Source organism: Trachurus japonicus, chromosome 4 (assembly GCF_045865225.1).
Source record: "Trachurus japonicus isolate A0001 chromosome 4, Traja_1.0".
Taxonomy (NCBI): domain Eukaryota; kingdom Metazoa; phylum Chordata; class Actinopteri; order Carangiformes; family Carangidae; genus Trachurus; species Trachurus japonicus.
The window spans coordinates 4,172,061-4,195,225 of record NC_140910.1 but is presented as its reverse complement, the minus strand read 5'-3'; the positions used below and the strand labels follow the sequence as shown (position 1 = coordinate 4,195,225).

At 43.0% G+C, this 23,165-nt stretch overlaps 1 protein-coding gene across 2 annotated transcripts; it reads right to left on the bottom strand.

Annotated features, from left to right (window-relative positions):
- Window positions 1–158: 158 nt before the first annotated feature.
- On the bottom strand, window positions 159–23,065 carry cc2d2a (coiled-coil and C2 domain containing 2A). Of its 2 annotated transcripts, XM_085773490.1 has the most exons (39): window positions 22,899–23,065; window positions 22,645–22,726; window positions 22,388–22,441; window positions 22,115–22,195; window positions 21,851–21,995; window positions 21,486–21,580; window positions 21,263–21,367; window positions 21,098–21,178; window positions 20,813–21,013; window positions 19,738–19,903; window positions 19,480–19,616; window positions 19,252–19,383; window positions 15,337–15,546; window positions 15,142–15,248; window positions 14,448–14,588; window positions 14,179–14,335; window positions 13,241–13,506; window positions 12,922–13,099; window positions 12,657–12,810; window positions 12,031–12,178; window positions 10,621–10,759; window positions 10,315–10,518; window positions 10,115–10,207; window positions 9,929–10,020; window positions 8,340–8,507; window positions 8,146–8,206; window positions 7,896–8,005; window positions 5,723–5,819; window positions 5,525–5,623; window positions 5,260–5,430; window positions 4,372–4,386; window positions 4,039–4,242; window positions 3,847–3,936; window positions 2,447–2,560; window positions 1,869–2,003; window positions 1,643–1,765; window positions 1,498–1,556; window positions 622–799; window positions 159–482 (listed from the first exon to the last, which is right to left on the bottom strand). In XM_085773490.1, exons 3-39 carry the CDS (start codon window positions 22,391–22,393, stop codon window positions 297–299), a joined length of 4,848 nt encoding a protein of 1,615 aa, XP_085629616.1. In that variant the 5' UTR covers window positions 22,394–22,441; window positions 22,645–22,726; window positions 22,899–23,065; the 3' UTR covers window positions 159–296. The 2 variants fall into 2 exon arrangements, with proteins under 2 accessions (XP_085629616.1, XP_085629617.1); XM_085773491.1 differs by lacking the exon at window positions 4,372–4,386.
- Between the last annotated feature and the right edge of the window lie 100 nt (window positions 23,066–23,165).

Genomic DNA, 23,165 nt, shown 5'->3' with positions numbered 1-23,165 from the left:
TGTGTTGACCTACATGGTGAGTTTGGATTGTGTTGATATATCTACAATGCGTGTTCCTCAGTGTATTTATTATGTTTGAAACATCCTGTGACAAGAGGAAACACTGTGAAGGTCAGGAAGGTGGCCGGATATCAAAATTCTTATGAAATATTATCAAACATTATTTGCTTCGTACACATTTTATACATATGACTTACTTTACAATAGTGTGCAAGCATATTGTGAGTAAAGTCATAAGCCTTATGATAACTGAAGTTCATCTTTACAGCAGAGCACAGTAATAAGTGTCTCCTGGGTCATGTGCGGACAAGTGAGGCCAGGTACACCCACACAGACAGGACGTTGTTGGGGTATGGGTGCACATATACAGCCAGGGCAAACTCCACATTAGATGCGTGAATGTTGTGGACTCCGGTGCTGTACACCGCCTCTATGATGGGCTGGATCTCAGAGAATGGGAAATGCAGGGGGAATCCTGAAATCTAAAAAGGAAACATATGAGAATTAGTGGTCAATTATGATAATGGATCTTGTTCATGCGCTTTCCATCAGCATCTGGAGAGATAATGTTCGATGGCTGATGTGATGACATCATAATTAGTTGCTCAGCTCAAGACTCACCCTGTTGTCTCCCAGCAGGTTCTGCAGCTCGTGCCGGTGCCCCTCAGCCACGTCCCGGCCCCCGGTCAGCTCCAGTTTGGGCAGGAACTGTTTGAGGGTGGTGGTGCAGAAACGGTTCCAGCGGGTCGGGTGTCGAGGACGCCACTCCATGATCTTCTCCTTCAGGATCTTCTCAATTCTGTGGAGAGTGAGATTTTGTCTCAAGTGTAACTCAAAAAGTCTTGTTTCTTTCTGCTACCATCTCTTGTGTTAGGGTCAGTTTTGACCCGTGTCTTAAATCAGCTGTAAAAACATTTTTCTTCATCCAATTTGTATTTCATCTCTTGGTTACATTGTCAGGCGTCCTTATCCATGAAAATGTTAGTTTTAATATTTTTTGGTGTGGGCCCCTGGGCCTTTTTTGTCAGTATACCCCAGTCTTCAATTTAACCTTCCTCTTGTCAGCTTTCTGCTACCATCGGTTTTGACTCGGGTCTTAAATCAGCTGTAAAACACACAAAAAACTATTATTTATCATCCCATTTGTTTCTCATCTCTTGGTTACGTTGTAAGGCTTCCTTATCCATGAAAAGGTTGGTTTTGCACTTATGATTTCAGTATTATTGTTGTTATCATTATAACCAGGTCGAAACTGACCCTTACATGTCATAATTTTAACCAGAGCATTTTAGAATTTTGTTTGTTTGTTTTATTTTGTTTAAATAGAAGTTCCTGACAAAGTCAAAAAGCCTTGATGCAATAAACAAATGTATGTGGTACTTTTATGCATTAAAAACTTGAAAATGGGTCAGTGGTGACCTGAACACAAGAGGAAGGTTAAAAAAAAGAAAAGAAAATCAGCATGACACAGTGGTAGTAGCAGCTGCTGATACTCACCTGTCCTGAAGCTCTGCTGCAGCTGCTTTGTCTGTGCGCCGATACACCAGCTCCTCTGGCTGAAGGCAGAGTGAAGAGAAGCATGAACGACATCATCAGATCGAACCAGCGATGAGACTAAACACAGACACAATTTACCACTCACCTGAACACTGGACAGCCCCGGGTGGGAGAAGGATCTGGAGAAAAAAGGCTTCCACAGATTGGCCTTGGCGGTGTCAAACACCATCCTCATGGGTGAGGTGTATTGTTGAATGTTTAACCACACCTGGAGAAGTCGTAGAACAGTAAATGACTTACCAGAAACAACACAAAACTATTCCAGAAGAGTGACACTTAACACTGTGCACAGCTGCTTCGTCCTCACTCACGTTGTCAGCGTTGATCAGGCAACCGACCGTCTGCAGCGGGCAGAAGGTGTCATACTGGCCGTAGTACTGACCGGTGCTGGGGTTCCAGATCACGTAGCGGCTCTGCTCGCTGGTCAGGACGTAGGCTGTGGGTCCCTGAGAAATGAAAAGATCCCAGAGCTTAGAGCTGCCTGCGAAGGCCACGGCACCACCGGCAACATCACAAGCCAATAGTCAGTCAGTCAGTGTTTCAAACTTGCTCTGTTGTCGTGACAACAGAAACAGAAAAACATGAGAACAGCTTTGTTGGGAATTCAGCTGAATTGAAATACTGTACATGTGAGAGGGGAAAGAGATAAAGAGTTGAAAGCAGCTGGATGACAATATGATAGATGATGTCAGTTGTTCCAAAAAACATTTCAACTCTGTCCTCCATTCTGGACATTGACCCCAAACAGTCCAGACATATACTTGGTTTTGACCCAATCAATTGTATTATATTATACAAGATAAAATCATGTGATCTCATTAACTAATGACAAAATGAAAAACATTTTTTAAACTCTAGCCTACTACATCCTACAAGTGATGTCACCCACCTCTGGTATAGCAGTACCAATAATGAGCCAGGCTTTCTTGCCCATAGACAGAAAGTAGTTGCATAACAGTACAGCGTGTTCTTCTTCATCTCCTGCTAGCAGGGTCAGGAATTGCTATGAACAAGAAGAGGAAACACAAAGCAGTGTGAGATGGGTATTTCTCTCATTTCACAGTCAAACAGCCATGTTTCCACTCCGTCGAACCAGCTCGACTCAACTTGACTCTACTCGCCCTTTTTGGGTTTCCATTAGGTAGAAATACCTGGAATCTGGCACCTGCTGCTATTTTTCTGGTACCACCTCAGCCAAGGTTCCCAAACGGGTAAAGAGGTACTAAAAGGTGACATGAAATCACTGCAGACCACTGATTGGTCAGAGAGAATATTCACTATATCATTAATGTGTGGCATGCATGCAAACCCATGTCCGCCATCATAGCGGTCGTAATTTGTCAAGTCAGTACCGTTCATTTTGGAAAATGGCAGCCCCAAAAAACTACGATGTGCTCCATGGTGGAAGTGCAGACGTTTCTGACATTGGTGGCCAATGAGAGGTGCGTGTGCGTCTAACCCTAACCCTTTTATTAACAACAAATAGCTCATGACAAAATGTGGATGGGGTGCTAAAAAAAACAGCGCTGTGCTCTCCAGCCGGTTTCCCTGCAGCTCCACAGAGGATCGGTCAGCCTGGTGTTTGGCTGCACTTTGTATTTATAAAATGAGTTCAACATTAGAAGATCTAACCGCCATCGTAGCGCAATCAGCTGAGCTGGATCACAACAGATGTGGCGCTGCTCTGCCGTAGCAGCGACTCTGTATGTTTTTATAACATCGGCAAGAAAAAACCATGGGCACAAGCCTACAAGACACACATGATAACTATGGCAACATAGTGCTTCAAATCTAGTTTTTGCAGAAGTTCAGTTTTTCATGAGGACCAACTCAATATAGTATATGCGTGAGTTGCCGTCTTTTCTTCTCTCCCTTCTCTGAGCTGTCACATGACGACGCCACGTCCATCAACTTTATCCAACATCTCCCGAAAGGAAAACATTCTACTATTGGAGTAAAATTAAAAACTCAACCAGACACATGAAGGTGCTGGACATACACTCATTATTTAGGCAGTAAAAAAAATATATTTAGTAGGTAATATATCAGGCCCCTGTATGAGTGCACTGCGATTTTTTTATTTTTATGAAATATATAGTTTTATACCGTCCAACCCTACGTCGCAGAAGTTTTGTGTGGAATCACTATGACGACCGGCTACTCTAAAGGCAGTACAATCCTGTAATGGAAAATGACAGCCAGAATAGCGCCTGGTACCAAAGACGGGCCGAGTCGAGCCGGTACCACGTAGAGGAAACACGGCAAATGCCTCAAAGAGTTTTGACCCACATCACAGGTACTCCACAGGTCACAGGCTCCAGAGAAGGAAACTCTGTCTGGCAGGGAGGGAATGAGAGAGACAAAGCGGGCGACCAGGGCCTGAGGAGACAGAGAGAGAGAGAGAGAGAGAGGACATGAACCAGAGTAAACAGGAAATATACAAGTCAACAGCGTCTTTGCAGAACTGTCAATCACACTGACCGAGGTTTCCTGGAGGTTGTTAGGGAAGGCCTCTAGTAACTCCTGTGGAGGGTTGAGCGGTCGAATGTAACGCGTGATGAAGACCGTCTTCCCATTGAGGTCTATGACGGTGGTGATGCAGGGCCTGTCCGGGTGTCCTTGTGCTGCGTCCCTCTCAAATCTCTCGGCAGCCTGCAGTAAGCGCTCGTCCTCCTGGCTGTCAAACTGCACGCCAAGGTCAGAAATTAGACCAATACAAGTCAACACTATGCAGATGTATTGATGTATCTTAGGAATGAGTGGGTGGGTGGGTTAGAGGAATGAAAGAGGGTGAGTGTTCTAATGGGCTTTTACCTTAATTTCCTTTATCTAGCACATGCAGCAGAGACAAATCAAGCAAGTGACACAAACGGATGAAAAACATAAGAGAAAATGAACACAATGATGTTAATGGATGTTAATGAATGTCTGAAGAAACAGAAATACACTGCAACTGAATGTGAAAAGAAATGTTTAAATACTTAAAGGGATAGTTAAACATTTTGGCAAATTTGCCTATTGCCATAATCCATATACAGTTTTAGGAGTAGGTTAATTACCTTAAATTGTCGGTGCAAGCTGTTTTTAGATCGGCGGGGCAGAGACGTGAGTTCTGCACGGCGCGCAGTATTTCACCTTTCCCTTATCAAACTCATCAAATACACAATACAACAACACTATGAGATAATAATGGAATGTTACGAGACAGAGTAACTACATTCTAGACACGGCTGCTCGGTGGAGTTATTTTAAAAGCGCAAGAAGTTTCGAGTATTTGCTTCATGTGTCGTAATGTTACATAATTATGTTTATATTTTTTTATATATATGTTATTATTTCATAGTCTGGTGAATGTGCAGGTCACAACTTGTCCACAAGAGCGTTTTGGAGTTGTTGGATTGTGTATTTAGTTTGATGAGGGAAACGTAGAAATCCCATGATCCTCCGTTGCGTAGCTCTGAGCAGCTCGCGTCTCTGCCCCGCCAAACTAAAAACAGCTTGCACCGACAATTAAAGGTAATGAACCTACTCCTGAAACTATAGGGATTATGGCAATAGGAATTTGCCAAAATGTTGAAATATCCCTTTAAAAAAGAACCTCATGTACAGGCAGAAATGAACTGAAACAATCACAGTGATGCAGAATGGGAACTGAAAAGCAGACACCATCAATCCTTGAGGTTAGCATTGGACAAGACTTACTTTCTCCCTGATAGAGTCCCCAGGCACCAGCTGAGGCTCGATGGTGATGAACAGTGTGATAAATGCTCCCTCATTCAGGCTCCGCAAAATATCATAACCGTCATTAGTGCTGCGCTCCTTGCTGTATCCCAGCAGCACCGCTGGCGTATTCACCTTGAATGTTCCGTCAATCTGCCAAGATGCAAATAGACAAAAATCAAGTCAGCGGTGCGGGCGCTCATCGTGCCTGTCTGTAAATAAAGAGACTACAACTCAGGACTCTCACCCTGGCCTGAGAATAGATGGTGCTGAAGGGAATCCTGACAGAACCCAACCAGTGCTTCTCTGTGCGGGTGTGTGTGGACTTCCCTCTGTCTGCATCGTTCTGAGAAGTTAAATACTGCGGTTAAAACTCAAACTCAAAATGAATAAAAAAACAACAACAACAACAAAAGAAAACAGAAGATTGCAGTGTTTTACTCACCACTCCGATTTCATAGACCACTTCATCAAATATGCTGATGAAGACTTCGTCTTTGACTGACTGTAAACTGGCAGTGCTGTAGTCACCATTTGGGGCACTGCAGAGATAAAGTTTATATATTTAGCCACTTTATTGGAATGAACTGAATTCAGTACCAGTTAAAATGACAAAGAGCTGGGATCTATCAAATAAGGCTACAATGAGGCCTTAATGCTCAATTTGGATTTTTTACTCAGATCCGATTTTTTGTTTGGCTGTTCACATTACCATCTAAAATGTGGCCTATATCAGATTCCAGAGTAACTGACCCCCACACGCAAAAGAACAATAACAACAACGCCAGACCAGCACACTGTTGTACAGGAGACATAGAAAAGAATGAAGAAAAAGAGCCAAACTCTCTATTTTAGTTTCAGTTAGGCTACTATTACTTTAGTTTATACCCTATATAGGAATAAACCTCCTAAAGTGTCTCAACCCACTGGGCAGTGTTCGGTTTATTAAGAAACAATGTCAGCAAGGTTATTACAACCCAAAGTTTAACACCACTTGTCCTTTTTTATTTAATCTCCTCCTTCAGTGCTCACGTTCTCGCTACAGCTGTTCTGTTGTCGGTAAACAAAACCTAGAGTAAACATTGTAAAGTGACGTAAAAGTCGCATCAAATCCGCCTTAGCTGTTCACACTGGGGTCACATTGGAAAAAATTGGATCTGAATCTGATTCAGGATCACATATGGAAGCGATCTAAATCTGAGTTGAAAAAATCGGACCTGGGCCAGATTTCAGTTTTCACACTACTTTGAAAAAATCTGACCTGGTAACTTGACCCCCAAGACATCGGATTTTGGCCCCATTTTGCCTGCAGTCTGAATTTAGTTAACTTGCATTCAGTCTTGCTGGCCCTCATTTATCAAACTTGCGCAGGATCTGGTGTAGATTCTGGTGTAAATATCAGTGTACGCCAAGTGTCACGTGTGATTTACTAAAAGTGTGTACGCTGCTGATTTCGGCGTAGAACCGGCGTGGTGGTGATAAATCCGGCGGCTGAAAACGAGCGTCATTTAAATGTCACGCCCCGATATATTCCTGCTTTAGAGTCGTCGCCCTGCCCCTTTTACGACATGGAGACACGGAAGACGGCCAAGAAGAGGGACTTTACTGACATTACCGCGTTGAACAGGGAGAGGGCGGCAACATTAAATATCTGGACATTGATAGATTGATAGTTTTTGTGATTGATAAGCGTCATCCCGGTGGATGGAGGCTGCAGACGCACGTGTCACCGACCACGTCAGGAAAACCAGCAATCTAATGAAATGCTCCTGCAGTTTACTAAACACAAGTGACTGAGGAGAAATCATAGGCATATTACTGCTGCGAACGCTACTTTATGACCATCAGCACCGCTGGCATGGTTCGGCTGATGGAGGGATGTGAAACACCGGCCCGATGTCCCGCTGACAGGTCCCGGTGACGGGGAAGAAAAAAAAAAAAAACACTCCGCGGACACTCCGCGGAGATCAGCTGGACCTGGACAGGTAGCGGAGCCCCCCCGCCCCCGCCCCCCCGCCGGCTCCGGTGTCCGGCAGAGAGAGAGACTGAGGAGCCGTCCGGTCATGCTCTGGTGCTGCAGATGTTGGAAGTTTGTGTGTGTGATCTACAATAACAGGTCTGTCTGTCATTGACTGTTTCTGTTTACACAGCTGATTAACGAGCATCTGTCACGTCGTGGTTTTTAATTCATCTCAGTTGCTCAAAATAAAAGTCGAGTTAAATTTTCAACACGGACTTGGTTGTAGCGTTTCTCTTTTTTGGCTACTTTTTATCTTTTTATCAATATAAACAACAACAACATGTGGTCCACATCACTGCGTTATTAGACTATGGTTTAATAATCATTTTGACACAGCAGCACTCCTTCCTGCATGTTCTACGCTGGTTCCAAATGTGCGTACACCTGGTCAGAGCTGGCGTGAGATTTGTGCGTACCGTACGCTCACGCTCAGATTAATAAATGCCGATCCTTGCGGTGAATTTGGTGTACACCCATTTTTTTGGTGTACGCAAGTTTCATAAATGAGGGCCGCTGACACTATCTCAGGTATATAAGAAACTACTGGATGGACTGGTGCTGTCTTCCTGAACCTGCTGCTAAATAAACTGTTGATCACCTGAACGGCAGCTTCAGCTCCTCATTCCAGCAGGGGTTTGGTCCTTCTGCTGTGGTGGTCTGAAGCACGGTGCGCTGGAAGGAAACCTCCACAAACGGCCGCACTTGTACCTATATTACACACACACACACACAAAGATGAGGTGAGATTAAATGAGAAAAGAATTACTTTATTATTCCCTAAAACATATATGTGAATGGTAGAGATCACTTTGCAACCAGTTTCATAGTAAGGTGGAGGTGTATTATACCTGGCCAAGCAGCCAATCAGAGCCGACCTGGATGGCAGCTTGGGGTGACTGTGTTGGGTTACTGAAATAACACATTGAAACAAAGGAACATTTTCTCTAGCGCCGAAAAACAGCGGAGCAGATTTTTCATGAACAGAATATTTTCATTCCACTATAATGTAATTTGAATTTGACTCGGTGTGTTGGACACTGACTTGGTCTGGGGCCTTCGGATGGGGATGTTGTAGGCCCGGATGATGTTGATCAGCAGTCTGATGTCTCCGTCTGACAGGTTCTGTGCCGTCACCTTCTTTCTTTCTTTCCTCTGAGGTTTCAGTGGCCGTTTGGGCTCAGCCAACTTGAAGAGGTTGAGTCCCAGGAGCCTGATAGTCACAACAAAAACTTTAATTCAGTTGTTGATTTAGAGCGCCAAATGACTCAATGTGAATGACTACAAGTTCAAAATGTTTTCACAGGGTTATTGTCACTAACAGTACTCAGTCCCTCCAGGTATCAGCATCTCATTCTGGTGTAAACGCCATTAAAAATGGGACTGGTGAGAACTGGTTTATACTAGGGGCGGGAATCATCAGAGGTCTTGTGATACGATATTATCATATATTATATGATTATATATATATATATATATATATATATACATATATATATATATATTATACTTGTCTTGTGACAATATTATTGCGATATATTGCTATTTATTAGTTTTTTACAATTGCAAATGATGTCTCCAAGTGAAAACTTTGTTAACATCAGTTTTTTCTAATAGGATAAAATTCTTACGGTACTCTGTTCAGATCGATACTTGGCGTACGTATATGGATACAATATTGCCATGCAATATATTGCGATTTTATGCTGTATCAATTTTTCCTCCACCCCTAGTTTACACTGTGTTACTCAATAAGTATCCACTGTGGACTGCTAAAGTATTTTGTCATAAAAATAGAGCAACTCTGCAGTTAGGTAAAAACACCAAATTTGAATAAAAAGAAAAAAATAGTATTGTGACCTAATCCAATTCAACTGATGGTTCAAATTGGACCTCATCCTGTGCAGATTCCTAGAAGGACTGAATACGACAAAAGCCTAACTGTCACTACTGTGGTGGTACTCAGGGTTCAAACTAAAAAGGGTAAACAGAGACACAGTGGGGATGGAGAAAAAGAAAAGAAAAGAAACTCTAAGCACATACCCAGGACCTGCACCACTGTTAGAAATGCACAGCAGAAGAATGTCAGAAAAATGGAACAGGAAAAAAAAAATGATGACAACAATAATGAAAAAACAGAAGTAACGGCCAAGAGAGCAAATGGCGTCAGTGTAAATCAATGTGCATAAATCTCTGCTTATCGAGGGCTGAAATTCATTTCTGATTTTCTCTCATCTGCATGTCCACATGTTCTTGAACTCATCCAGAGAATAGTGTTCCTCAGCCAGGGGAATGCGGCGCTGGGTGTAGATCAAATAGACCGAAGCAGCATCAGGCCAAGAAACATACTTACATCAGTCTGTGGTTTATATAGGCCCTGTCACTCTCTGACAGGTGGATTTGGCCCTTGATCCCATAGTTTAACATACTCCAAATTATCTGAACTTTTTCATCTGGAGCAGGGAGTTCAGTCACTTTTCAATTGTTTTTGACAAGACAAATGAGCGCAGATGAGGAGTGCACGGAAATCATCTATTACGACACGTCTTTAGTGTCCAGTTCACAAAACATGCGTAACACAAATTGTGAAAGATGAGACAGACTATTCAGTGAGATAACGTATTGTTTTTTTACCCAATGCTTGGTATCTCCTCTTCAATCACTAAGTCTGACAGGATGTAGTGATGCTTGGCAAGAAGGAATCTGTTGATGACTGATTCTCTGATCTGTGGGGAAAATGCCAAAACATGCAACACTTAGCACAAGCATGAGAGACTGAGTTACAAATAAGTTTCCATCAGATGTGTCGGGTCTGCTTACCTTCTGAAGGTATTTGGCAACTAAAGCTCTGTGTGAATCCAGATGTTCTTTGGTGTCGATAACGTCTCCTTCTTTCAGTCTCTTCTCATACTCCTGAAATCATTTCAGTCAAAGAAAAAAACATAATGAGCCTAGAGCTCATACATCTTCATTGTGGCATATCCAAAATATTCAGAGGTGTAAATATGTAGACGGCTAACCTGGAACGCCTTATCAGGGACCTCTCTCTCCTGAGCAGGAATAAATTTGTAATTCCGAAACTCTGCAATTTCCTGGCTCCGGAGCCTGAGCAGGCGAAACCTCCTGGACCTCTCCAGCTCTTCATCAGTCACAAAGTTGAACTCCTCCTGGAGCTGTTCCAAACGAAAGTAATCCGGAGCTGTCACCTCTCCACTGCTGGCCACCTGGAGACACACACACACAAAGACAGGGTGAATGTGTGAAAGCTTGAGGTCTCCTGGGTTGCTGACACACTGTATTGCACAGTGCTGCACTCTGGTACCCACCTTTAGCAACTGCATGATGGAGGCATTTTTTGGATCGTTGGGGTCCAGACGCGACTGTGTGGCCCACTCCCCAATTTTTTTCATGTCATAGAGTCCAGAGGCTCCGATAAATGTGACGGCATCCAGACGGGCCAAGCCACTGGAAAACAGGGATTGATATTAGTCCAGCTACAGAGGTCTTTGGTTTTTGTCAAACTGACAAGGCACATTTATTTATTTTCATCAACTAAGAACGTGTCTTGAGCTTCATATATGAGTGGTTATCCCGCAGGTGATGATTCATATCAGACATATTTCCTCCTTTTGCCGCTATTTCATTGCGAAATGTTTGACAGGCCGTCATCGACTTAATACGTTTGTTTGGAGGGAATAAGTGTTTCTCTGCCAAACTTTATGTTGTGTAACTTTGTTTACATTCCGTGCATGTTTCACTGATCTGCCGACATAGTTCCAACATAATCTTTTTTGCAAAGTGACGGTATGTAGGAACCTTTACGATTAAATAATTGTGGCGATTAATCGTGAAAACAAGTAATCGTGACATCCCTGTTATGAGCTTATTAGATAAAACAGCAGAGAACAGACAGGGACCCAACTAGTTAAAGCTGAGAGCTGCCCACCCTGAGTCTGCTTCTGTCCTCTGTGGGAACTGGGCTTGACTCACCTCATAAAGTGCCTTGACAGAATGTTTGTTATGACTACTATACAAATAAAATTGATTTGAATTATATTAAACACATTTATAGTGACTAAGTTTATATAATGTGGATACACCAATCAGTCCTAACACATGGCAGCCAGCAGGTGAAAATGTTGTTGTCAAAGTTGATTTGTTAGAAGCAGGAAAAATAGTAAAGATCTGATCCAGTTCTACAAGGACAACATGAAAAGCTGCAGCTCTTGTGGGCTGTTCCCGGTCTGCAGTGGTCAGTGGTCTGATCTCTCAGAAGTGTTTGTTGTGTATTTGGCAGAAAAAGAACCAGCAATATTAGGCAGGTGCTCAGGGAAGGGAAAGGGAAAAATTGATTGATTGATCGATTGGCTTTAGTATTTATTTTTTTCTTGTTTTGTTCTCTCTTATCTATCCATTTCTCAATTCATTTAATTTTTTGGCTGCTGTGTTGCAGCGTTAGGTCTTTCTTGTCTTGTGCTGTGTCATGTTTTTATGTTTGCTTTATGTTTGACACTTACACTGCACAATAAAAAAAGGGGGGGGCGCAAAAAAAAAGGTAGGTGCTCATAATGTTACGGCTTATCGGTGGCTAGACAGTAGCAGAGTACATTCATGAATACAACCATCTGTGTTATTCTTGTAAAAAGACTAAAGAAGAGATGTAGATCCCACAGGGTTTGTTGATATTGAGCCTGGACTGTTAAACTTTTAATACCGTATTTAAAGTGATACTATACCTGTGTATGCCGGCAGGATGTTGAGACACAGGAGGGGCAAGTGGTACATCATCTTCCCCAATGCCCCAGGAAACACAGCAAGACAGCTTCCCCGAGGTCAGTAGGGTTTGTTTGTTGGTGCCATCAGCCTCGAATGAGAGGGGGACATCTGAGGAGACAGGTGAGAGAGAGGAGGACAGTCAGGGACTGAGTGGGCAAGTTACTGAAATATAAGGTGTTCTCAGAGCAGAACTGTATGAGAATCAGAATGAGAAATGTTTTTATTGCCAAGAGCAGTAAAGGTCAGTTTACAGCGCAAGGAACTTGTCATGGGGTCAAGTGCAAACATAAAGGTACCAAAAAATAGTTAAAGGTAGGGATAAAACAAACATTTTAATAAAATAAGATCAAATAAAATAGAATAAATTAAAATATTCTAGTGCAAAACAATATGCAGTCTATATACAATTCAGGATTTACATATAGAATAAAGTAGAATAGAATAAAGATAAAGATAAAGATAGATACAGAATACAGAGAAAGTTATTGTGCAAATGGTTGTAGTGGAATCAGTGTCAGTATCAGTGTCAGTATCAGTGAGTGACAGCATTTTAGATTTGAGTTGGTGTCAAATTTGGGACATTTACCGCTTCCAACTCCCTCGTGGTCGAACATCACTCTCTGGTTGCTGCTAAACTCAAACTCTTCCAGCGGGCCGTTCCCAGTCAGGACCGACGGTTCTGGGACAGGAACGAACACTTCAGCCATGAGGGAACAGGACGATCCGATCTCCTCAAACACCTGCCCAACGAACAGTGCACAACACACACACATGCAGAAATAATGTGAAGAAAATACAGTTCCTATAGCCTTCTATCAGAGGCAACACTTGTTATATTTTCTGTACTCTACCTGCAAGTTGATGCTTTGGGGACAGTTTACTATCTTGAGGTTGAAAATCTGACCAAAGTGCACCCTGAAATCAGTGCTCAGGGAGCGGCTGTCAGTTCGGGAAACTTCCTTGTCATTGTATAGGATCTTGATGAAAAGGGAACGTCTGGAAATATCCTCTCTTCGAGCTATTTCAGCCCTGCAAGGAGAAAACTAAAATCAGAAATCAGTCACATAATTCACTTCCAAAACAAATGAACAGTCTTTATTTAAGTTAAAGCACTGGTACACAAGTGGATTCAATTATTACATTTAAGCATACTTAGACTTTTTTTGATACCTTGGGAGTTCACTGGCGGTGATCTTTCCAGATGCCAGCAGCTCAGGGATGAGGATGGACTCTCCTGGTTTCCTGCGGATCCTGGAGGCTTTCTCTCTGACTTGCTGCTCTATAGACTCAAAGTCTGGCTTGTCAGGGGCCTCTGGCTTTGGGGGACCTTCTTCAACGGGCCCCTCTGATTCACTCAGCTCCTGCTCTGCGTCTTCCTCCTCTGTGTCGCCCGGTGCCTGTCCCTTCTTTTTTTTCCTCTTCTTCTTTTTGGCTCTCTGAAAACAGTGGATATACTGTATACTGTATATGGTATCCACCTTTTTCCGAACTTCACAAACGGAAGCCAGTTTTGCTCTTCCGGTGGAATTGTATGCTTATGCTTCCATTTGGTAGCCGTCAGTTGCAGTGAACGCATGGATCTATTAATGCTGGCTTTAAACTATGGAGATCACACATATGGACAAAAATCTGAGGTGGACACACAGTACAGATGTTTTAAAAAGTCACATAGGAGGACTTACAGTATGTGGCAGTTACGCAGCGCAACCCCAGGGACAAACAAAGTGCAACATTGAGTGCAACGTGCACATCAGCTGTGAGGACAGCGCAGCTTCAGCAAGAAAGATACAGCAGAGCGCAGTGCTGCTATTTGTTTTGTCGAAGCGCCGTCGCCCTCACAGGACATTTGTGTGATATCCATAGTTAAAAGCCAGCGTTAATAGATCCATGCGTTTACCGTGACTATGACAGCTACTGAAACCATGGAAACGTGACATACAACCGGAAAGTTCGGAAAACGGTGGATAGTGTGCAGAGCAGAATATGATCATTTCACTTCATTCATTTATTTCTCAGAAGTGTCGATTAACATTTGTAGGAAAACATGCAATATTCAGATGTAGAAAGTCATTGAGCTGAGCTAAAGAGTAAATACTGGAGGTGGGCACCTGTTTCCTTCTTGAGAGCTTCCACTCCTCCAGCTGTTTCCTGTACTTGGCCAGCTCTCTCTGGTAGTCCTCCTCGCTCTCTGCCTCCAATTCCACCACCTCTGCCAAGATTTCCTCTTCATACCTCTGCTCATCTGACGCCTGGTCCACGGTCTCCCTAGAGCAAACACGAGCAAAACAAAACAGCTCATTTAGTGACGTACGAGAATATGTAGGATACATGATTCAGAGGAATTGTGAAGCAATAAGATTCTTCAGTAGATATCTACCTTCTGAGGTAGAGCTTGTAAGGTGTGTTGGTGTACTTCTGAAACTCTCTCAAGGCCTTCATCTCCTTCCACACTTTAACTATGTTCTTCAGCAGAGTGCGGTCTTTCTCCTGCTCAGTGTCACGCAGCTGCCGCGTGTTTCTGTGACATTCAGGAGCACAAACGTTCAGTTGGGATCAGGGTTATTATAGTTCACTAAAACTAAAACTAGCAGTGAAAAAATAACTTGGTAAACTGAAATAAAAATTCAAATGACAATTTTTCCAACAACTAAATAAAAACTACAATGAACAATGTAAAACTAATTAAAACTAAACTGAATGTCAGCTAACATCAGCTTAGTTTTAGTTTTCTTAGAGAGGTCTAAAGTTGCAGGAAGAAAACACCAATATGGGAGGACTTGGAGTAAAACCACAGGTAAGAGTGAAGTAACGTGATGAGGACTGATGGGAACATTATGGGCATCTGGAAGTTCATCCTCAGAGGCTTTCTCCTAATATTTGAAAAAATAAAACTAAGACTAAGACTAAATAGAAACTAGTCAATTCCTCAAAAATAAAAACTAAAGTAAAACTGCTTAATCACTTGTTGAACTCACTAAAACCAAACTGAAATAAAAAAGCAAACTGAAAAACTAACTCATTAAAACTAGAATAACCTTGGTTGGGAGACTGATTGTGACTGAGGAACTCACCGAATTTCTAGACTATACTCAGATATCCTCTGCTGCATGGCCTGAGTGAGGTCCTGCCCGCCGTGGATCTCCAGAATATTCCGCAGTGCACTCCTCAACCCATTCAACTGCAGCAGACAGAAAACATTGAAATATATGTACATAAGTATGCCTTTTATATAAAAGAACAGTGGTAGTTCAGCTGGCCGGGTTCACCTTGTCAGTGAGGTGTCCTGTGAGGTTGTTGTGCTGCCTTGTGAGGTACTGATCGTACAGCTGAGCCAGGCGGGCGCCCAGGACGTGTTCTCGACTGAAGAGTGGGTGATGGGAGAAAATCAGCCCAGCAACATCCACATCGAGCTGGTAATCTCCTTCAGGATCTGCTGTGCCGGCGATGTACAGATCTGCATACTTGGACTTGACAGCCTGGGGGGAGTGAATAACATTATCCATCATAATGAAATCACTATGAAATATATTCAGTGCCCGTGCTCTGCTTGCATCTATCCAAGTGTATGTGCAAGCTTCAGAGGCTTCACAGACTAAAATTGTTGGCAAGATTAATAGCCACGCATGACAACAATGTACCATAAACACCCAACTGAACCATAATGAATGTTTTGATCTCTAGATGATCATCACCTCTGACAGTTGCACTTGTCTCATGAATCAAAAATAAATTAATAAATAAAAATGTGAGGATCCTTGATGATTTATAGTTTTTGCTTTTCTTTTTCTTTTTTAGCCATACAAAGGTTTTGCTCCAACAGTATTTTGTTGTAAATGCACAATGACAACAAAGATCTTAATCCTAATGATACTGAGGAGACACTGACTGAAGATAACTGGAGCTAAACAGCTGCTTTGGATCTTTTTTACCACTGTCAGTCATGCTGTTTCCAAATTTGTGAAAAATACAGTCTAGAACAGGGGTCTCAAACTCAAATGAGCTGGGGGCCACTGCTGGCACTGTCATCTCAGTGAGGGGCCACTAAAGTTTTCAAGACGAGTAGCCTATAAAAAAAATCACAAATATTTCTGAAAACGGGGTTTATTTTCAAATATTGTATGATAATTAGGGCTGTCAAACGATTAAAAAATTTTAATCCTTTAATTTCCTGAGTTTATCACATAGTATTTTTCTTTTTTGCTTGAAATACCAGCAAGATGAATGGAAAGCATAAGAAACATCCAGATCTGGACGTTTCTTATGCTTTCCATGCTTTCCAAATACCATTTTCATGGTATTTAAAAATCAGCTGTCAGAGAGAGAGAGCAGCCTCGTTTGGTGACAAGAAGAACAAGTTCTCTAGTGTAGGAACATGAGGAGAAAAAACATATGCACACACACCCCACCCCCCTCCCTCCTTCCCTCACCAGGCTGAATGAACGGGAGATTGGGGGAAAAAAAATAACAACTCGCTAGTCGAAGCGGCAGCGCTACGTCGCGCACAACCACAACAGCGCCAACAACAGCAACATGTTGCAGTGGATTATCACTGTTTGTGTATGAGACACGGAGACCACGGGGCCACGGAGCAGAGCGACTCCTCACAGTACAAATGCACGATGGTCGGTGTGACGTGCAGAGCAGCAGGACGACTCCTCAGTCCATGAGTTTCATGTCTCAGACCCGGATCATGTGAATCCAGCTGCAGAAATATTCGGGGGACGGGAGCGTCGCGCTAACCGTAGTAACTCACACACACAGACATGCACACACAGCCTACCTGTGATCACGTCTGGAGAAGCAGCTTCTCTGTTTCCCCCAACTACGGAGCGGCCCGAGGTTAGCGCATTAATCGCGCATTTAAAAAAATTGTGCCGTTAAAAGCATTTTGCATTAAGGTTAACGTTAACTTTGACAGCCTTTACTTTTCACGTCAAGACGCGGGCCGGATGTAGGGGGGCCGCGGGCCGGATGTGGCCCCCGGGCCGAGAGTTTGAGACCCCTGGTCTAGAATGTATTGCTTTTAATGAGGATACAGATGAACCATGAAAGAGAAAGCATGCCTCAACAGCCTTTATGAGCCAATGGATAACAAGTTAATACAGGAGATATTTGGCCAGTAATCCATTATTTGATTAATTTATCAACTACAGCTCTTTTGATTCAATCAATCAAGAAAATACTCCTCAGGGTTGGGCGGTAATAAGGTATACCACGGTATCTTAAAATAACAACGGTAAAAAAAAATGCAGTGCACTCATACAGGGGCCTGATATATTAAATAGAATTAAAGCAGAAGTAAGTGGTCCGGTCGTTTTCGCTAATGCTGCGTTCCAGGCAGGCTTTTGAAATCGTAAATTACAGCTTCAAGTCACAACTTACAACTTTGTAGCGTTCCAGGCAACCCACTCGTGTTTTTCCGACCTGTTTTACCTGTGAAAGTCACTATAACGGCTACTCGTAACTTCCGACCGGTGAAGTCGTACCAGATCGAACTGGTACGACTTCACGGTCGGAAAAATACGAGTTTCCTTGAACGCACCATAACAGTCCTCGTCCCTACGTCGCCACATTCACGGCGTCCCTTGGCTGCACACACAGCCCTGCATGCCGTTCTCTCTCCTCATTGGATAAAAACTGTAGGATACGATAAATGTTTTCTCTTCGGCTCAGAGCAGAGCAGAGGGACTGACAGACCCGTGTTTCAGACCAAACACTCTATGTAAGTGATTGCTGTCGGAAGATATAACTATTTAAGACTTATATTAACACAAATATATCACTTGCTTCTGCTTTAATTTTACTGCCTAAATAATGACTGTGTGTCCAGCACCTACATGTGTCTGGTTGAGTTTTTAATTTTACTCCAATAGTAGAATGTTTTCCATTCGGGAGATGTTTGATAAAGTTGATGGATGTGACGTCGTCATGTGACAGCTCACAGAAGAGAGAGAGGAAAAGACGGCGCGCAACGCATATAGTGAGTTGGTCCTCAAGAAAAACTCAACTTCTGCAAAAACCTTGGCTAGGTTTGAAGCACTATGTTGCCATAGTTACCATGTGTGTCTTGTCGGCTTGTGCCAGTGTTTTATTTCTTGCAGATATTATAAAGAAACACAGTTTCTTTCTTTAGCCTTGACAGTTTTTCAGATCAGTGCTCTGATGACGGTTAGATCTTCTAATGTTGAACTCATTTTATAAATACAAAGTGCAAAATGCAAAGTTTTTTTTAGCAGTGCCATCCACATTTTGTTATAAACTATTTGTTGTTAATGTACATGTTTTGTTATTGTTTCATAAGCTATTCCCTTTCTGAACGACAGGATTTCAGGAGACCATGGCGCGACCGGGGGGGGGGGGGGGGATGATGATGATGGGTCGTTGGTCCGGGGGGGGGGCGATATAGCGCCGCAGCTGAGCAATTAGTGCGATATAGCGCATTTAGCGTGCGCCCCTGTCTGTATCTATGTGCAGGCAGAGATCAGAGATGGTGTTTTAAATAACCATGCTAGAGTTTCACCAGCTCTCATCTCCGCCTGTCAGCCTCTCAAACTGCCGCCTCTCTCGCGTGCGGGCGCACCGCATGTAGACACACGTGAGAAAAAAAAAAAAAATAGAAAAAAAAAATATATATATATATATTTTTTTTATATATATATATATATTTTTTTTTTCTATTTTTTTTTTTTTTTATGTGAGAGACTGTGGCGGGCCCTAACGAGACTGTGGCGGGCCGCCACAGTCTCTTTAATTAATGGGAAACACTGGAGCTATACAACATGATTTTTAATTGGTCACGATAATACTGTGTATACCGCGGTAAAATGTGGAGGAGGTTTAACGGCATCAACATTTGGATTCCGCCCAACCCTATTGATTATAAATCATCAGCTGCAACCACAGCAACATGAACAACAGAGTGAATGCATATAAAAGCTCATGTTAGATTATGAAGCCAGCTCCTCCTCAAAGGTAACTCCACAGCTTGTATTAGGTTTGATGTAACCTGACACCGTGGATATGTCAGCCTCCACTCTCTGATAACAGCCCCCACCCCCTCACTGTTCCTTTACATCAAATGCCAAACTGCCCTTCTGCTGTCGATCAAAATGGCAAAGGGGTGAGGGAGCGCTCAAATCTGAATCCACTGCGGCCCCTTTCAGTGCGTGGATGTGTCTGACCTTCCTGTATACAGTCTGCAGTGCGGGGTCCAGGTCCTCCTCCATATGGAAGAGCGGGGGCCTCGTGGAAGACTCCTTAATGGGGTCAGGCAGAGCGATGATCCTGCCGTCATCTCCGAACCATTTCCTTCCCTTCAAAAAATGATAATAATAAAAACAGACACATCTTAGAGAATTCCTGGAAACTTCACAAACCGTGACAAGGTCTGCCGGGTTAGTTGAGATTACCTCTTCCATCTTCAAAAGGCGGTTCTCCAGAATGTTCTCATTGGTCAGTGACACAGGAGGCCTCTCTCCTACATACAGACCCTCGTCTTCTAGATAACGGGGCTTCATGTTTTCAGGCAGTTTGTTGGAGGTCGGAACTGTGACCATAATGATAAATAAACAGTCATTCTCCTCCTCAACACAAAGATAAAGCTGACTTGACAGTGTTTCAGAGTTGCGGGTATGAATCGGGTGGTTTAGTACTGTATGATCGAATACCTGTTTGAAAACTTGGCGTGAAGAAAATCTGACTGTCTCTCTCTCTCTGAGTTAGCTTTCGGTACCCAACATACTCTGCTTTCCTGACTTCCAGGAAGTCTTGGGAAGACTGCCCAATGCCGAATAAATCATCCTCGACGTCTCGTACGAGAGGAGCATCTTCACTCTGAGGCAGGACAAAGAATATGAGGCATTTGGAATCTGCTTGTGCCGCACACATCATACATAATACATAATACATGGCTGCCGCTGTGCATTATAATAATGTAGTAGACCAGAGAGGTGAAACATTCAGGAGCAACTCACAGGTTAAGCATCAAAAATGTCTTTTTCAGTTATGTATTCAGTACATTCACATTAATTGTGCATCAAGCACAATAAATATTTGCTTAAAGGGATAGTTCATTTTGGCAAATTGGCCCATTGCCATAATCACTATAGTCTTAGGAGTAGGTTCGTTACCTTTAATTACCTTTAATTGTAGGTGCAAGAGCAGAGCGTTGAGCTGCTCAGAGCTACGCTACGGAGGCTAATGGGATTTCTTGGTTTCCCTCATCAAACTCATCAAATACACAATCTAACAACTCTAAAACGCTCTGGTGGACAAGTTATGACCTGCACATTCACCACGCTATGAGATAATAACGGAACGTTACGAGACGGAGTTGTTTTCGAGGTAAATTCGTGCAAAACCACAGATGTGCGTTCCCGTTGGGAGCAGTTTTTCGGCAAGCAGTCTCTGCATTTGCCTCGAAAACAACTCTTTCTCAGGGTTTCCCGCAGCGCTTTCCTGTTAAGGCGGCCGCCTTTACAACAAAGAGCTGCCGCCTAAACTAACGTCTTAAAAAAATAAAAATGTGGCGATATATATTACCTACTCCTAAAACTATAGGGATTATGGCAATAGGCCAATTTGCCAAAATGTTGAACTATCCCTTTAAGCAAACAAAAAAAAAAACACTGTGCTCTGCGCCTACACAGAACATCACTGTTTTTGTATGGTTCCGACATGAATATATTTAAAACAGTCAATCCAACAAGTGATTAATGACCTACGATATCGTTGGTGTCTTACCTGGTCTTCCCTTTCATCTTGATTTTCTTCATCTTCTTCTCCGGCTTCATCTCGCTCTTCTTCATCTCTCTCCTCCTCGGCTGTTTTTTTCTGTTTTTGTCGTTTCCTGCTGGTACTCTCAGACTCATCTTGTGGATCTGGCTCATAGTTGAATGTAAAAAAATTGAACGACTCCTCAGCCGTTGGAAGGCCCCTTTCTACCTGTATTCGAAAAGATCATAGAAATGTAAATACAACAATACAAGTGATTTTTACATGAAGGATTTAATTTTTTTTAAGCCTTACTCGTTTTGCCACTTCTCTGAACTTGACCCTGGCACTGATGTCCACAGGATCATCATGTCTTCCAGACCTGTCGGTATCAACCTGTAAAACTCTGGTGGTTACTCTTCAACTGCTGGGTTGTATTAGCCGTGGGACAATGATGATTAGACTGTGGTAGACGCTCACCTCTTGGTCAAACCTTGTCACGGTGTCTCTGTCTCTAAGACTCTGGAGGCGACTGGCTGGCTCAAGAGTGAGCTCCTCCTCCTGCTGAAGGCTCTCACCTTTAAACTACATAAGAGAGAGACCTTTCATTATGCTTTAGTAGTTCTCATCAAGGGATATTTAAAAAAAAAATTCTATTCAAATCCAAAGCTGGTTTGCGTGGAGAGACAGTGTTAAGTCTTACTCTGCCTGCTCTCAGCTTCTCTTCCAGGTGTCGTGTCACAAAGTTGTCTAAATGCTGAGAGTGGGGAGAGTGCTGACCTCTTAGGGGGGAGAGAGCTGGAGGACAGAAGCACATCATGGAACAACATTACTCCATATTGTATGTGGCTGATTATCAAATCTCAGTACTTTCAGACTAAATCATCTCTCTTATTCCCAAATATTACGACTGAGTGCTTGGTCAGATTTGTCTACTTACATATTTATTTCATTCTTACTTGAATTTTGAAAAGTTAAGATCATTATATTGAAGTGGAAGTGAAATATGTTAATTCATTTAAGGTTAAAGAAGGTGAAGGTGATTTAATGAATGCTCGGGACACCAACCACTCAGAGAACCAGTTGGAGGTTTGGACAAAACCAAGGGATCAGCTGCCCTGCCAGCTGATTCCTCATCTTCACTGCGGGGCTGAACGGTGGATATCTCCTCCACATCATCAGTGGACTCCACAGCAGGGGAGTGTTCAAGCAGCTAACAAAATAGCAAGAAAGAGAAGCAGGGGTTACTGTTACAAATACTGTTCAAGCTTATCAAACTGAGAGAGGGCGAGGAGGAGGAGGAGGAGGAGGATGAGGATGAGGAGGATGTACCCTTTTCTTCCTCCTCTGTCTCTGAGCCCGTAACGTGCGTTTCAGCGTCTCTCCTGGGTCTTCATCGCTGTCTTCCTGTTCCTGTTGAAACACAAACACACACCTGAGACAAACAGTAAACAGACCAGCAGCTGGATTCACGTCTCTGTTTAGCACAGTGAAGCTGAAAGAGGGAGCGCTGGCAGGAGAGAGAGACAGTAGTAAGCAGGTCTGGTCGGGCAGCGAGGGGAACTACAGCCTATAAGCTACAGGAACACACAGACATACACCAACCTTCATTGCTGTGCGTCGTCTCTCCTCGCTCAGCCTGGTGGACGGAACCAGAGCCTACAGGGTACAATACATTTGCTAAAGTGTTAGCCCCCGGTGTGTTTGTGACTCTGTCTGCAGTGAGCCGCTCCTCTGTGGCAGGTTGAGTCTTGTCGAGGAGGGCTCCCTTTTCATTCGCTCTTGTGTGTCCATAATAACAGTGGCTGTGTGTAACGTTAATAGGATTCATTTTAAGTTAACTGGTAGAAACTTTAACTTACCTGGACGTCGTCCTCATCTTTGTTTTTCACCAAACTTTCCTGCAGCGCGCGCCCTTTCTTCCGCAGTTTTTCCCGAATCTCACTATAATAGAAAGAGACAGATATATGTATATAGATGTATTATATATTAATATATTAAGTAGAAGAGCTAACGTTATCTTAACGGTTTAGTTGGCTAGCTTAAAGGTGGCTTTTCAAAGCCGTGAAGCTACTTTAGAGTCGTTTATGGAGTAAATCAAGGCACGAACAACTACCTTGAAGTTGCCAGGGTTACGACGATAGTCCTTTTACGATAATAAACTGGTTATAAATCGGACTGGCTGTCTCTACTGTAGTTGTGGACTAGTGTGTGTATATTATTTTCCCTCAGCAGCACAGCCGTTACCGCTGCCTAGTAACGAGATAAACTACTTCTCAACCTACCTTGGACCAGCCGGTGCAGACAACCCTGCTTTCGGCAGTCTTGAATCCCATTAGTCCGACGGGCTGTCAATCAAACAACGCAATGACGTAACGAATTC